Genomic DNA, 13401 nt, shown 5'->3' on the forward strand with positions numbered 1-13401 from the left:
GATTATCTGGATTTGTACTGAATGTTCTCAAGTCAGATGGTTAAAAGTCATTATTTTATGTCACCCTTAGCTAAAAGACTCAGTCTTTCTAAAATGTTCACAATTAAGTATGGTACTAACTTGTTAGGGATTTCTGTCAACATCTTGATACATGAACCTAATAATTAGAAAGGCTGAACATAAGACTAACGTAAAAAAATGTTAGAATGAAAACTTCATTTTCTCATGCTTTTTTCTTCAAGTAATTCTAACTGCAGAACTTTTGGTGAATGTTTTAACAGTCAGGAATTTAATGCCGAAGTCTTACTGTATCATTTGTGTCTGTTAGAGGATATATATAGGCTTGATCCATACTTAAGCACATGACAAGTTGTTTTAAAAATCTGTCAAATATTCCTGAAATATGAAAATGGAATTTTAAAATTTAATCTGAGCTATCACTATATCCATAACACTAATACAAGATTTAAAAGAACATTCTATTTCAGAAGTACTTTATTTAATCTATGAAGTTATTTGAAGAGTGATTTATAAAAAATATAAATTCAGGTGAAGGCTAAAATATCCGGGGGCAGAAACTAGTAAGTTTATAAATTATTGTTTAATGTATCCTTAAATAGTGTAGATTGCTTTCAGCTAACATAGTTAGAATACTCTAACTAAACATGCTCATTTCCTCTATATGGACCAGAAAGAATTTACATTAAAGCATATTATTTATACTTAGTGATTATTTTATTACCATATATTATTGTATACAATTTTGTTTAATAAGGATGTTATAAATCATATTTTAAACAAAAACGTATGCATGGCATAGGTAAGCAGTAACATTTTGAAGAAAAGAGAAAAGTTGTGAAAACATCTACATAGAACTTGGTAATACTGAGAAAGGAGTTGGTGCATGGTAATGATTGAAAGCTTCCTAATACACTGGAACACTGACAAATCTTGAGATACTGTAAGAACAACCTGGTATTGGAGAAATTCAAGTTAGACACATCCATATCCTCCGAAGTGCACATCATATAGAAACAAATCCCTCGTTAGAGCGGGTACACACAGAGCATCCTTTGTTTGGCACTTAGCAATATAGACAAAAGTGTACTTGGTTTAATGTGATTTTATTAGATACATTTTAGTCATTTTATATGATAAAATATACACTATTGCTTTAAATTTTTTAACTGTATAAGTATGCACTTATTCTTATAAGTGTTATTCTATTCACAATTTAAAATCCTATTTTTCTGCTAAATAATTCAACCAATAACATGTGGAAAAGACTAACAGAAATGGTTACATGAAGACTCTTAATGAAAGGCTTAAATGTAAAAAAAAATATGGAATATTAATGCAGACCCTGATCTAAATCTTTAATGATACCTCATGCTGAGAACAAATTATGAAATGTTTTAGATAATGAAAATATGTAAGACCCAAATTAGGTACATATATATGGTATAGACTTTTTAAATGAATGACTGAAAATATTTTACAAATAATTTTGTTCATTATAAACTATAAATGCACCATTCATTTCACTCATAACAATACTTTGCATCAAACATTGCTATATTCAATCTTAACACTCCTCAAATATGAGAAAAACAGTTTCCACTGTACTAAGAAGTGAAATTTATAAAGTCAATATACTATACTTTAAAGCTCATTCTAGATCTAAAATAGTTTTTAAAGAATTTATACACATTGAAATGGGGATTAATTAAAGAGCTAGAAATAAAGCTACCTCTCCCCATTGCAAGTTAATAAACACCGTTGCATTCAAGCAGATTTTCCACATTGCAACATTCAATGATCATGGAGATTTGAGTAAAGGTAAACGGTAGTATATCTCTTTCATCTGAAAACACTGCTGAAATTTTAGTGCTGCGGTCTTAATGTTTATAATTCGGAAACACATTTGACTTCCAAAATTTTTCAACATAAGGCACAGAGCAACCTTTAGAGTCTAGAAGCAGCTAGATTATAAAATAAATACCTTTTTAATCATTATTTGCCCTTTTTCTGAAGAAATGGGTGAGTAGTGCAGTTAAAACATGCTTGGAATAATAAAAATGACTGAATTTAAGAAATACAAATAATATTTGTGTGCAGAATGTTATTTAAAAAAGTATATTTTCTATCAAATATACACCCTACAGTGTTACAGGTATAAAAAACTGTGAGGCACTTACATTAACAATGAAGGAGGGAAGCACTGAGATTATCTTTTATAACAGCACCAAACCACTTACTTTAATATCTGAGATACAAGCCGAAGCTAAAGATAAAAGGAAAGAGTTTAATTTTGTATTTGGTGTATTGACAACTTAGAAGTTGAAAACTCAGAAATTTGTCAGGAGAAAAAGATGAAATACTTTTTAAAGAGTGTCCTCAAGTTCCCCTATGTAAGTTTTATATATTCTCTGGTACTCCGAACCACGTGACATAGAGATGGAATCTCAGCCTCTGTGGCAGCACACTTTCTATTTTAATGACTATAGGATATGTATTTTCGATAATTTTTTTTAACTCTTAAAAACATTGAAGGTTGATTTGGAGAAAGAGCATGAACAACACACAACAATGCCTCCATGTAAACTTGCTGATGACCAACTCTGACAGTTTTATTATTCTGTAATCTTCTGCAAACTCCTCCAAAAACCAAGGTGCTTAAAATGGACTTGCAATTACAGGAATCCACTGGATGTCAAATCAGGGAAAGGTCTGGCTTGTGATGGGTGATGAAGGGGCTGAAGATGTGTGGGAGTCTGAGTGTTGTTCATATTACTTAATTCAGCTGGGTAGGTTTCACTTAAAACTCCTCCATTCTGAAACTGTAAAACAAAAATAGCAGTACAATCAATTAGACTAGATCTTTAAAGCATCTTAAGCTACTAAATGGTACAGTGATATGCATTTTTAAAATAATTGCCTTGCATAGTTAAACTTCAAATTCTTTACCGTTGCTACATTTTAAGTCATTCAGTGAAGACCAACCGAGCCCATACTATGTGTTACATTTATAACCTTTGGCTTCTCCATTAGATGGTACAGATGTGTGATACACTGGTCTCAGCGCAGATGTGGCATTCCATACATTAGAAGACTATTTGATGAACAAACTGACTTTGGTTTGGATAGGAACTGATGGATCAGAGAATACCAGTTATGACTCACAGTTATATTTTTCTGATATAAATAGGTTTGCTTTACCCAGCTTTCATCATAGTCAAGTTCTGGGTACCAATAAATGAACTGCATTCAAAATTAAGGAACTAGGACTTTCCCGTTAAGAGGTCAGCTCTGATGGAGATGTCTTAATATTCTTAAAATACTATAGAAAGGGGTAGGGTTTCTGAAACCAATTTTTTGTTTCATGCTTTTGACAAGTACTATTAAAATGGTCCTAATTACAGATTAAGTTACCAAATAAAATTTGCGCTCTCATCCTCTTACAATAAAATTAGTCTAATTAGTCTGTAATGCTCTTGGGGGAGAGTTCAGCAGGGCTATATAGATTCTAGAACCTTTGTATTCTAGAACATCATGAAAGTTGTGGAAACTTTCAAATAGGTTGAAATCGTACCTTCAGTTGCTTCAGATAAAGCCTATGTAACATTAGGCTTGATGTTAACATTAGACTTAAAATGTCCTCCAGAACATATATTAAATATACAGTAAAAGTCCCATTGTCTAGGTCTTCAATGAATGGTAGCCATGTGGCGTCTTCAAATGGAAGCCACTACTGTTCAGAGAATGGTAAGCTTTGAATGAATGACACTTATCAGTCATAACGTGATGCATGTCAGCAATTCTCTTTAAATTGTTGTCATAAGAAGTGCTGTCCAATAGAAACATAATGTGAACAACATAGGGAAGTTTAAAACTTTCTACAGGTCCAGAGATTTCCTATTATCTTACTATTCATCAAGAAGTAATACAAAGTAGAGGGAGAAAATGAAGAACCTGTGGTAATGAAATTTTAAACTATGATTAACTAAAAAATTAAACTCAATGATCAGGTTGTCAACAGTTTACTCCAGTTACCCACCTATGCCACATCACAGCAAGGTTGTGAGGTAGACTGTAACCAAAAACTAAATTTTGAGGTAATTGAAGGATGTTGGGAAGGAGGATATACTGGACATATATCAAAGGGAAAACTTCCACTGCTGTTTCCTACTACAAAGCTCATCTACAGACCAAATGTCTGAAAGATGTCATAAAAAAATGATTACAAATATGAACTTGAATCTTTGTTGCTAATCTATAACTTTAATACATAGTAAATAGAGACCAGTGAATTTGGAACAGGATTTTCTTCAGAAGCCTACTTAATTAAACTTTAAAATGAACTAAATATTTTCTAACGGAAAAGCATGAATGTAAACCTACATTCCCAGGGAGCCATAGGGAGCAGCTATCATCATTGTTAACTTTTTTTTTAAGTGATTACTTTTAAATTTAAAGTGTGATTGCTGGTAGAGTTTAATGACACTTTGAAAAAAATACAGGGGTGTCTGGGTGGCTCAGTGGAGTATGTAACTCTTGATCTTGGGGTTGTTTGAGTTCAAGCCCCAGGTTGAGTATAGAGTTTACTCAAAAAAAATAAGTAAAAATTTAAAAAATAAAATGAAAATACAGTTTCAAGTTTGACCACATAAGAGAAAACCAATGAGTTAAGCTTTTTTAAAAAATGTCAGAAGAAAACATTGCATCTTAAAGGATAAACCGAGGGTCTGGCAGATAACGTGAGCATACTGCCAGAGAATACTGAGGAAATGAGCACTGAATTCAGGGATTAGCAAGGACAAAAGCATTTGAAGAAAGCACAACTACACTGATGATAGCCCATTTAAAAAGATTGAGCTTAAAAAAAATTTTTTTTTTTTTTTTGAGAGAGGGTATGAGTGTAAGGGGGTGGGGAGGGGCAGAGGGAGAGAAAGCATCTTAAGCACGCGTACACCCAGTATGGAGTGTAACTCCGGGCTCAATCTCGTGACCCTGAGATCATGATCTGAGTCAAGATCAAGAGCTGAGTCACCCAGGTGCCCCTAAAGAAATTACTTTAAAAAATGCAAATATATATTTGAACTCTGAATTTTTAAAGGACATATAGTTAAAAAGAAGAAAGAGAAACACAAGGATCCTAAACAAAAACTTTTCACTAACTTCACCTGGTAACTTATGGACACATTCATGTTGCCTTAGCCCTTGACTTGTTTTTCCTTTACAATTTGGGTTTAAAAAAATCTATTAGTATTAGTAACATAGCAATACTGGAAAAGTCCTGGCTTATAAAAAAGTAGTCACAGACATAAAAAGTTTATAACTCATATGTATTTCTAATGTGAGAAGAATCCCAGAAAGAGTTTATTCAGAATCTGCTAAAACCCTTACCTTGTTTAAAAATGCCTGTGGAGCCGGCATTGCTGGGTTGTACGGCATGTGAGCCCCATGGCTGGGCTGCGGTTCTGGCTGGCACTGGTACATGGACATGGCCCCGGCATAACAGGACCGAGGACTTACTACGGTTGACTCTGGATTTAGTCCATGTGTTTGATTTTCAGGAACTTGTAAACATGTGACAAGATCTTCTAAATTAGTAGTAGGGTATGGGGATGGGTCAAAGTTCCCTATGGGGAAGTCTAACTGTGTCCCCTTGGAATGCTGTGGTAACACAGACTGATGACAGGGAATCAAGTTCTGTGTGTATGGCCCAGGATCGATCTCCGGTTTGTAGGGAAACTCGTGACTGGTCCCAGTTAAGTCCGGAAAGACATTGTACTGTTGTAGATCTTGCTGAGGACAACTCAAAGGTACAGGCGAGTTAGAGCTCCATTGGGTAAACATGCTGTTCACTTGCATGTGCTTCATTTTCTGACAGAGTTGCTGCTGCTGCTCCACTGATCTGTGGCTTTGGTGGGGCTGGAGCTGCTGCTGCTGTTCCAGCCGCAGGTGCTCTTGTACCATACAGCTCGAGTTCAGTGCCCCGGACTGCTGCTGCTGGTAATCCGAGCACCCAAAGGTAGGCTTATTTAAAGAATCCTGGACATATGTCAGGATTTCATCTGTTAGGTCTATATCTCTGAAGTCATCCTCAACCGACAAGTCACTTCTGAAAAATTCCTCATTCTGTTGCATGTGTTTGATATCTTCAAAATCAATGCCTAGCTGTTTCATAATGCTGTACAAGTCACTATTTCTGTTGTCTGGAAAGAGCCCTGACTGACCTCCAGAGAGTGTTGGTTTCATTTCTTGAGAATGACCTATTTCCTCATGTTTCAGAATACTATCCCTTCCCATTGGTGTGACAGTGTCTTGCCAATTACTGCATATGTTCACAGGTTCATTAAAAAGATTTCGTTCAAACAGTGTGCTACTTGAGGCAGGATAGAGATAAATGGACTCATCCTGTTGCATGATGGCAGCCAGGAGGGAACTGGGATTGAGAGAATCCTTACTGAGAGTTGATTTGGTAGCAGAATCTCTGCCACTTGTACCATTTTTAGTCCTTATTGGTAAGGGATCCATCATAGGAGGGAAAGCGCTGGTTATCTCATATAACACAGCTTCTCCAGTAGTAAACATAAAAGGGAACTTCGTATTTCGCTTTCGTAAATGTTCTGTTCCTTCTTCCTCTCTAAAATTGGGTATAAAGAAATTGGTATATATTAGGAAGAGTTTTTAACATAAAAAATTTAAAAGAAAAACAGCAAGCAAAACCCACTCTAATGAGTTTGCTAGTAGGGAGCATGAACTTAATATTGACATATATTTTTCCTAATGACCAGTGTTATAAAACTTTTTTGACAAATTGAAGTGATTTAGAATTTGCCCCAAAACTTAGTACAGTCATTATTTCCACACTCAAGTGTTCGTCCCTGACATCCTGCAGAAAAAAATTAATTGAATGGAATAAAGATCCAAATATAAAAACAAACTAAGAATTAACCATCCTGGCCAGCATGCCCCCTGTATAGAGCAACCCAGGATTCTGCGCCCACTACAGCAGCAGTCACTCCATGGAAGGTGCCAGAGACCTGCAATCTACACTGGAGAGGTTCCTACAGGTTACTCCATGACTGGGAGAGGAGCTGTTTTACCTAATTAGAAAGTCAAAAATGAGAAAGCAGAGGAATATGCTCCAAATAAAAGAGCAGGGCAAGGGCGCCTGGGTGGCTCAGTGGGTTAAGCCGCTGCCTTCGGCTCAGGCCATGATCTCAGGGTCCTGGGATCGAGTCCTACATCGGGCTCTCTGCTCAGCAGGGGGCCTGCTTCCCTTCCTCTCTCTCTGTGATCTCTTCCCTTCCTCTCTCCTACTGTGATCTCTCTCTGTCAAATAAATAAATAAAATCTTTAAAAAAAATAAAAATAAAAAAAGAGTAGGGCAAAAGCAGTAACAAACTAAATAGTCTGCTAAAGACTTCAAGGTGATTGGGAGAATGGACGAACTCAGTGAGAAGTTCAACAAAGAGATAAGAGTAGACTACAATAACTAAAATGAAAAATAGACGAGATCAGCAACACAGTAGGAGATGCAAAAGAATAGATCACTGGCCTGGAAGACAGGGCAATGGAAAGCACCCAAGTCGAACAGCAAAAAGAAAAAGAAGATGAGTTAAGGGCATTCTGTGACCACATCAAGCACACAAATGTTCACAGTATAGGGATCCCAGTAGAAGAGAAAGAGGAAAGGGGCAGAGAACATATGTAAAGAAATAATAGCTGAAAAATTCCTTAAGCTGGGGAAGGAAACAGCATCAAGGACAGTCTCAAAAACAATAAGCCCAAGGAGCTCCACACCAAGCCCTATCAAAGTTAAAAGCAGCAAGAGTAGCAGCAGCTACTTATATACAAAGGAAACCCCATAAAGGCTGTCAGCCGCTTTTTCAGCACAAATTTTGCAGAAGGGAGCATCATGGGATATTCAAAATGCTAAAAAGAAAAAAAACCTATAAGCAAGAATACCCAACAAGGTTATCACTCATAATTGAAGAAGAGAGGAAGAATTTCCCAAACAAAAGAGAATTCATCATGACTAAGCAAGTCTTACAAGAAAATGTGAAAGGGAGTGCTTTAAGCAAAAAAGAATAAAGCATAACAGAAGACAATTTTGCAAGGAAAAAATTTCACTGAGAAACCTATAGTAGAGGTTGATCAATCAATCATTTGTAAATTATTGATTTAACCTTATGATTGTTAAAAGACAAAAGTGGTAAAATCAATTATCTATAAAATTGGGAATTGCAAAAGATGGAAGAATGGGAGGGGTAGTACAAACAGTGCTTATATGACATGTTCCAACTTCATATAGACTGGTATATACTTGGGGTGTTATATGTGAATCTGAAGGTCCCCACAAACTAAAAATGTATATTAGATACATACACACGAAAAAAGAGAAAGGAATCCAAGTGTAACACTAAAAAAAGGTATCAATCACAAGGGAAGAGAGCAAGAAAATAAGGAAGAGAGCACAACTACAGAAACAATAAAAAAAAACAAATGAACAAATGGCAATAAGTACATCTCTATTGATTACAGAATGGCCTAAATGCTCCATTCAAAAGATTGGTGAATGAAGGGATTAAAAAAAAATCCTTTAATATGCTGCCCACAAGAGATTAGCTTCAGACCTAAACGCAAAGTCAGACTAAAAGTGAAGGGATGGAAAAAAAAATACCCCATGCAAATGAAAGGGAAAAAGGGGGGATGGGGAACAATACTTATCAGACAAAATAGATTTTAAAACAAAGACTAGAGCAAGACATAAGGGCATTATATAATGATAAAGGGACCAATCTAAAGAAAAGATACAATAACTAATCATCTATGTACCTAGCACAAGAGCACTAAAATATATAAAGTAAACATTAATAAACCTAAAAGCAGTGGGGCTTTAGCACTGTACTTACATCAATGGATAGATCATTAGGGCAGAAAAATCAATGAGGAAACTCTGGCTTTGTATGATACCTTAGACAGATGTACTTCTTGTATACACACAGCATTCCATCCAAAAGAAGCAAAACACACACATGAAACTTTCTCCAAGTTCATGTTAGGTCACAAAGGAGACTCAATAAATTTAAGACAGAAACCAAGCATATTGTTTTTACGAATCTAGAAATCAGTTATAAGGGAAAAGACTAGAAAAATCACAAACACATGGAGGCTAAACACCATTCTATTAAACAACCAGTGGGTCAACCAAGAAAACAAAAGGAAAAAGGAAATTATCTACAGACAAATGAAAATGGAAACACAATGGGACATAGCAAAATAGTTCTAAGAAGATTATGCCAATATAGGCCTAGTTCAAGAAAACCTTTCACTTAAAGCAACTAGAAAAAGAAAAGATGAAACCCAAGTTAGTAGAAGGAAGGAAATTAATAAAGATCAGAGGAGACATAAATGAAATAGAGATTATAAAAATAATAAAAAGGATTATTGAAACCAAGAGCTGGTTCTCTGAAAAGATAAAATTGATAAGTGTTTAGCCAGGAACAAGAAAAAACAAAACAAAACCAAATCAGAAATAAACAGCAGACATTACAGAAATAAAAGTAACTGCAGGCAATAGAGAAATACATATGATTATAAGAGGCTAGTAGAAGAAATTAGAAAACAAAAGCAAAAATGAACAATTTGGACTATACCAAAACAAAACAAAACAAAAAAACCTTGTGCACAGTGAAGAAAACCACCATCAAAAGGAAAAGGCAGCCTACTGAATTTGAGACAATACCTACAAATGATATATCCAATAAGGAGTTAATATCCAAAATACATAAAGAATTTGTGCAACTCAGCATCAAAAACAATCTAATTAAAAAGAGGAGGTGAAGAGACATTTTTCTAAGGAAAACCTACAGATGGCTAACAGACACATGAAAAGATTAACAGCATAACATCATCAGGGAGATGCAAATCAAAACTACCATGCTGTATCACCTCACATCTGTCAGAATGGCTAAAATCAGCAATACCAGAAGTAACAAGTGTTGACAATGTGGAGAGAAGGGAACCCTTGTGTACTGTTGATGGGACTGTAAATTGGTACAGCCACTGTTGAAAAACAGTGTGGAGGTTCCTCAAAAAATTAAAAACAGAAATACCATACACTTCAGTAATTCCACTGCTGGGTATTTACCGAAAGAAAATGAAAACACTAATTTGAAAAGATAAATGCACCCCTATGTTTGCTGCGGGATTATTGATCATAACTGAATTATGGAAGCAACCTAGTGTGCATCACTACATGAAAGGACACAGAAGATATGGTATCTTCTTAAAAAAGCTCGGCCTTAAAAAAGAATGAAATCTTGCCATTTGTGAAAACATGGGTGGACCTAGAGGAAATTATGCTAAATGAAATAAACCAGAGAAAGATAAATACATGATTTCACTTATGTGGAGTCTAGAAAACAAAATTAACACATACAGACACATACAGTCTCAAATACAGAGAATAAACTGGTCGTTGTCAGAAGGAAAGCGGTAGGAGGATGGGTGAAACAGATGAATGGGATTAAGAGGTATAAACTCCCAGGTATAATAAATCATGGGGATGAAAAGTACAACATGGGGAATACGGTCAATAATACTGTAATAACTTTATATGCTGTCAGGTGGTAAGTACACTTACAGTGAGAATTGCACAGTGTATAACATTGTTGAATCACTATGTTGTACACCTGAAACTAACCTAACATTGCATGTTAATTATACTTAAATTTTTAGAAATCTGAGAGGGCAGAGTCATATCTAAGTAAAAAACTTAATAGGCTCTCTAAAGGAAAACAGTGGTATAATTGACCTAAAAATTAAAAATCTTGCATAGCAAAAGAATTCATAAATCAAGTTCAATGCATGGAGAAAATATGTCATATTTATAATTTCATATATTTATACTATAGTGTGTGTATAAATATATACAATTTAATATCCATATTATTAAGTAAACAGCTCCAATGACATCCAAGAGAGAGCCAAACAAACCAGTACAAAACAGGCAAATGACTGGAACTGAAAATTCATGGAAGGAAAATGCCCTAGAAAGAGATAAAAAGACGTCCTGCCTCATTAGTAATGAGATAATGCAACAAATAACTACCAGAACAAGCAAACACAAAACTCAAATAATAAAAATATGAACAGCACAAACTAGACCACTGACATATGAAGAACACCATACATGCAACAGAACATACATTCTTAATGAAAGCACATGGGATTTTTACCAACAATGACCATATGTTAGATCATAAATAAGCTACCACAGAATTCAAGGAAATGAAATCAGAGAATGTTGTCTAACTTCAGTGAAATTGGCCTAAAATTTAGTAACAAAAAGACTAGAAAATCCCCAACGTATAAAGTACATACCACTCTATATTTCTAAACAAATCATGAATGGAAAAAACATGACCTATCAAAACATTAAGACAATAGTTGAAGTTGTACTTAAAGGGAAATCAATACCTTAAAGAAAAGGTTGGAAAAATAGCAAATTATACTCAAAGAGAGAAGGAAGGAAATAAGAAGAAGACCTAACTGATGTAGAAAACAAACATAAAATAGGAAAAATCAACAAATTTGGATCCTTGAGAAGACTAAAAACAATGGCCTTCTAGCAATATTAAGAGAGAAAGCACAAATTTCTAGTATCAGGAAATGTTTCCTAATCACTATAGGTCTTAACTAAAAAGAAAACAGAGTACAAAAGAGAAAAATCATCATCATGACAATGAATCCAGAGGAAGTATTTGACAAAATTCAATACCCTTTCATGATGATAATATTTAGTAAACTTGAGAGAAGGAAAACTTTTAAATTAAAAAAATGTATGTATGTCTAAATAGCAAAAGGAAACATTGCCACACACATCATCCTCAACAGTAAAATATTAAAGGGTTTCTCTCTTAGGCTTGGAAGAAGACAAAAATGAAACCTGGAATCATTATTTCTTTTACATTTTACTAAGGGCCTAACCATTGCAATAAAGGAATTTTAAGAAATAACAAATGTCTGAAGATTAAAAAGAAAGAAATTACATACATAGTATGTGTTAGAAAATCTGGAATAATCCAGACAAATTAGGAGAAAAAAGTGGATTTTACGAAGGTCACTGAATACAAGCCAATATTTTAAAAAATCAACAATTAGGAATTGTTATACACATAGAGCATTTAGAAATTTAGAATACTATCACAAGAGACCAAATATCTAGAAGTAAAATTAAGAAAAATATGGAAGACTCGGGTAGGAAAAATACAACCCATTATTGAAACAAAGATAGGTACATACTCATGTGCCCATATGCCTATATACATACATCCATTCACCATCTTCACAGGTTGTAAAAATACTGTAACACTGTTAACTCTCCCAAAATAAGCTATAGTTTCAATGTAATTCCATTCAAAATCTCAACAGATACTCTGGTGACAAGTGACAACTGATTTCTAAAATATGTATGGAAATAAAAAGGATAAAGAACAGAGAAGACAATCTTGAAGGAGAACAATCAAAAATCCTCAACAAACATGATGGAGAGCATACACTGAGAGATCAAGATTTACTATAAAGGCAGAGCAATGAAAACCATGTGCTGCTGGTGTGAAAAAAGATAACTAGGCTCCCGGAACCCAGAAACAGAACCACAGACAGAATCCCCTAATTAAAATACAGTACAGCAGGGAAAAGATGGCCTTTTCAAAAAAACTTATCAATGTTGATACTTACCTCAAGGAAATACAAACATCAGCTCTCTAGAGTGGAGAAAATATTTGCAATATGGTATTTGACAAAACACTCAATTTACATAATATGTAAGAAACTCAGAAACTAGTTTGCTTAGAAAGCATATAGTAGACACAACATTCTTTATTTCTCACTTGGCACTACCTTTTTGTCCTTCTTTCATAGAGTAAAACCCTAGAGTTTTCATTGTTTATTTCTATAATTCTATATATTTAGTTGTTCAGTAAAGTTTGTCAATTCTATCTTGTCAATGTCCTTCATTATGCCTTCTTTCTATACAGATTATCTTTTCAGTTTTTACTTGCTAGAAAATTCTCATAGAATTTATTTGGAAGTTTACATGTAAGAGAATTTATAAACCAAAGTATTATTAAAAATAAAATGAAGATGTGAAACATTCTGTCTGCATACTTACGTTAGAGGTCTCTGAGTTGCAATGATATAATCCGGTCTTCCATTTTTATACACTAAGCGTGCATTAGACTGAACCCAGGCCCATCGATTATCTTTGGTAAGAAGTCTGAATACTATCATGCCACTCTCTCCAGTCTTAATCACTAAAATCAAATACAAAAATTATCAAACCCAAAATCAACATATTAAAGAAAATCTCTGAAGCAAAGCCTC

At 34.5% G+C, this 13401-nt stretch overlaps 1 protein-coding gene across 1 annotated transcript in view; it reads right to left on the reverse strand.

The window, feature by feature from the left end:
- Nucleotides 1-1107: 1107 nt before the first annotated feature.
- AHR (aryl hydrocarbon receptor) overlaps nt 1108-13401 on the reverse strand; it is a 49988-nt gene continuing 37694 nt past the window's right edge. The window contains exons 9-11 of the mRNA XM_059396752.1: nt 13190-13331; nt 5407-6649; nt 1108-2840 (exon numbers count right to left, since the gene is read on the reverse strand). Coding sequence (XP_059252735.1) covers nt 2694-2840; nt 5407-6649; nt 13190-13331 — 1532 coding nt within the window. The 3' untranslated portion in view covers nt 1108-2693. The remainder of the gene's footprint in view (nt 2841-5406; nt 6650-13189; nt 13332-13401) is intronic.

This window comes from Mustela nigripes, chromosome 4, assembly GCF_022355385.1.
Source record: "Mustela nigripes isolate SB6536 chromosome 4, MUSNIG.SB6536, whole genome shotgun sequence".
Lineage (NCBI taxonomy): Eukaryota > Metazoa > Chordata > Mammalia > Carnivora > Mustelidae > Mustela > Mustela nigripes.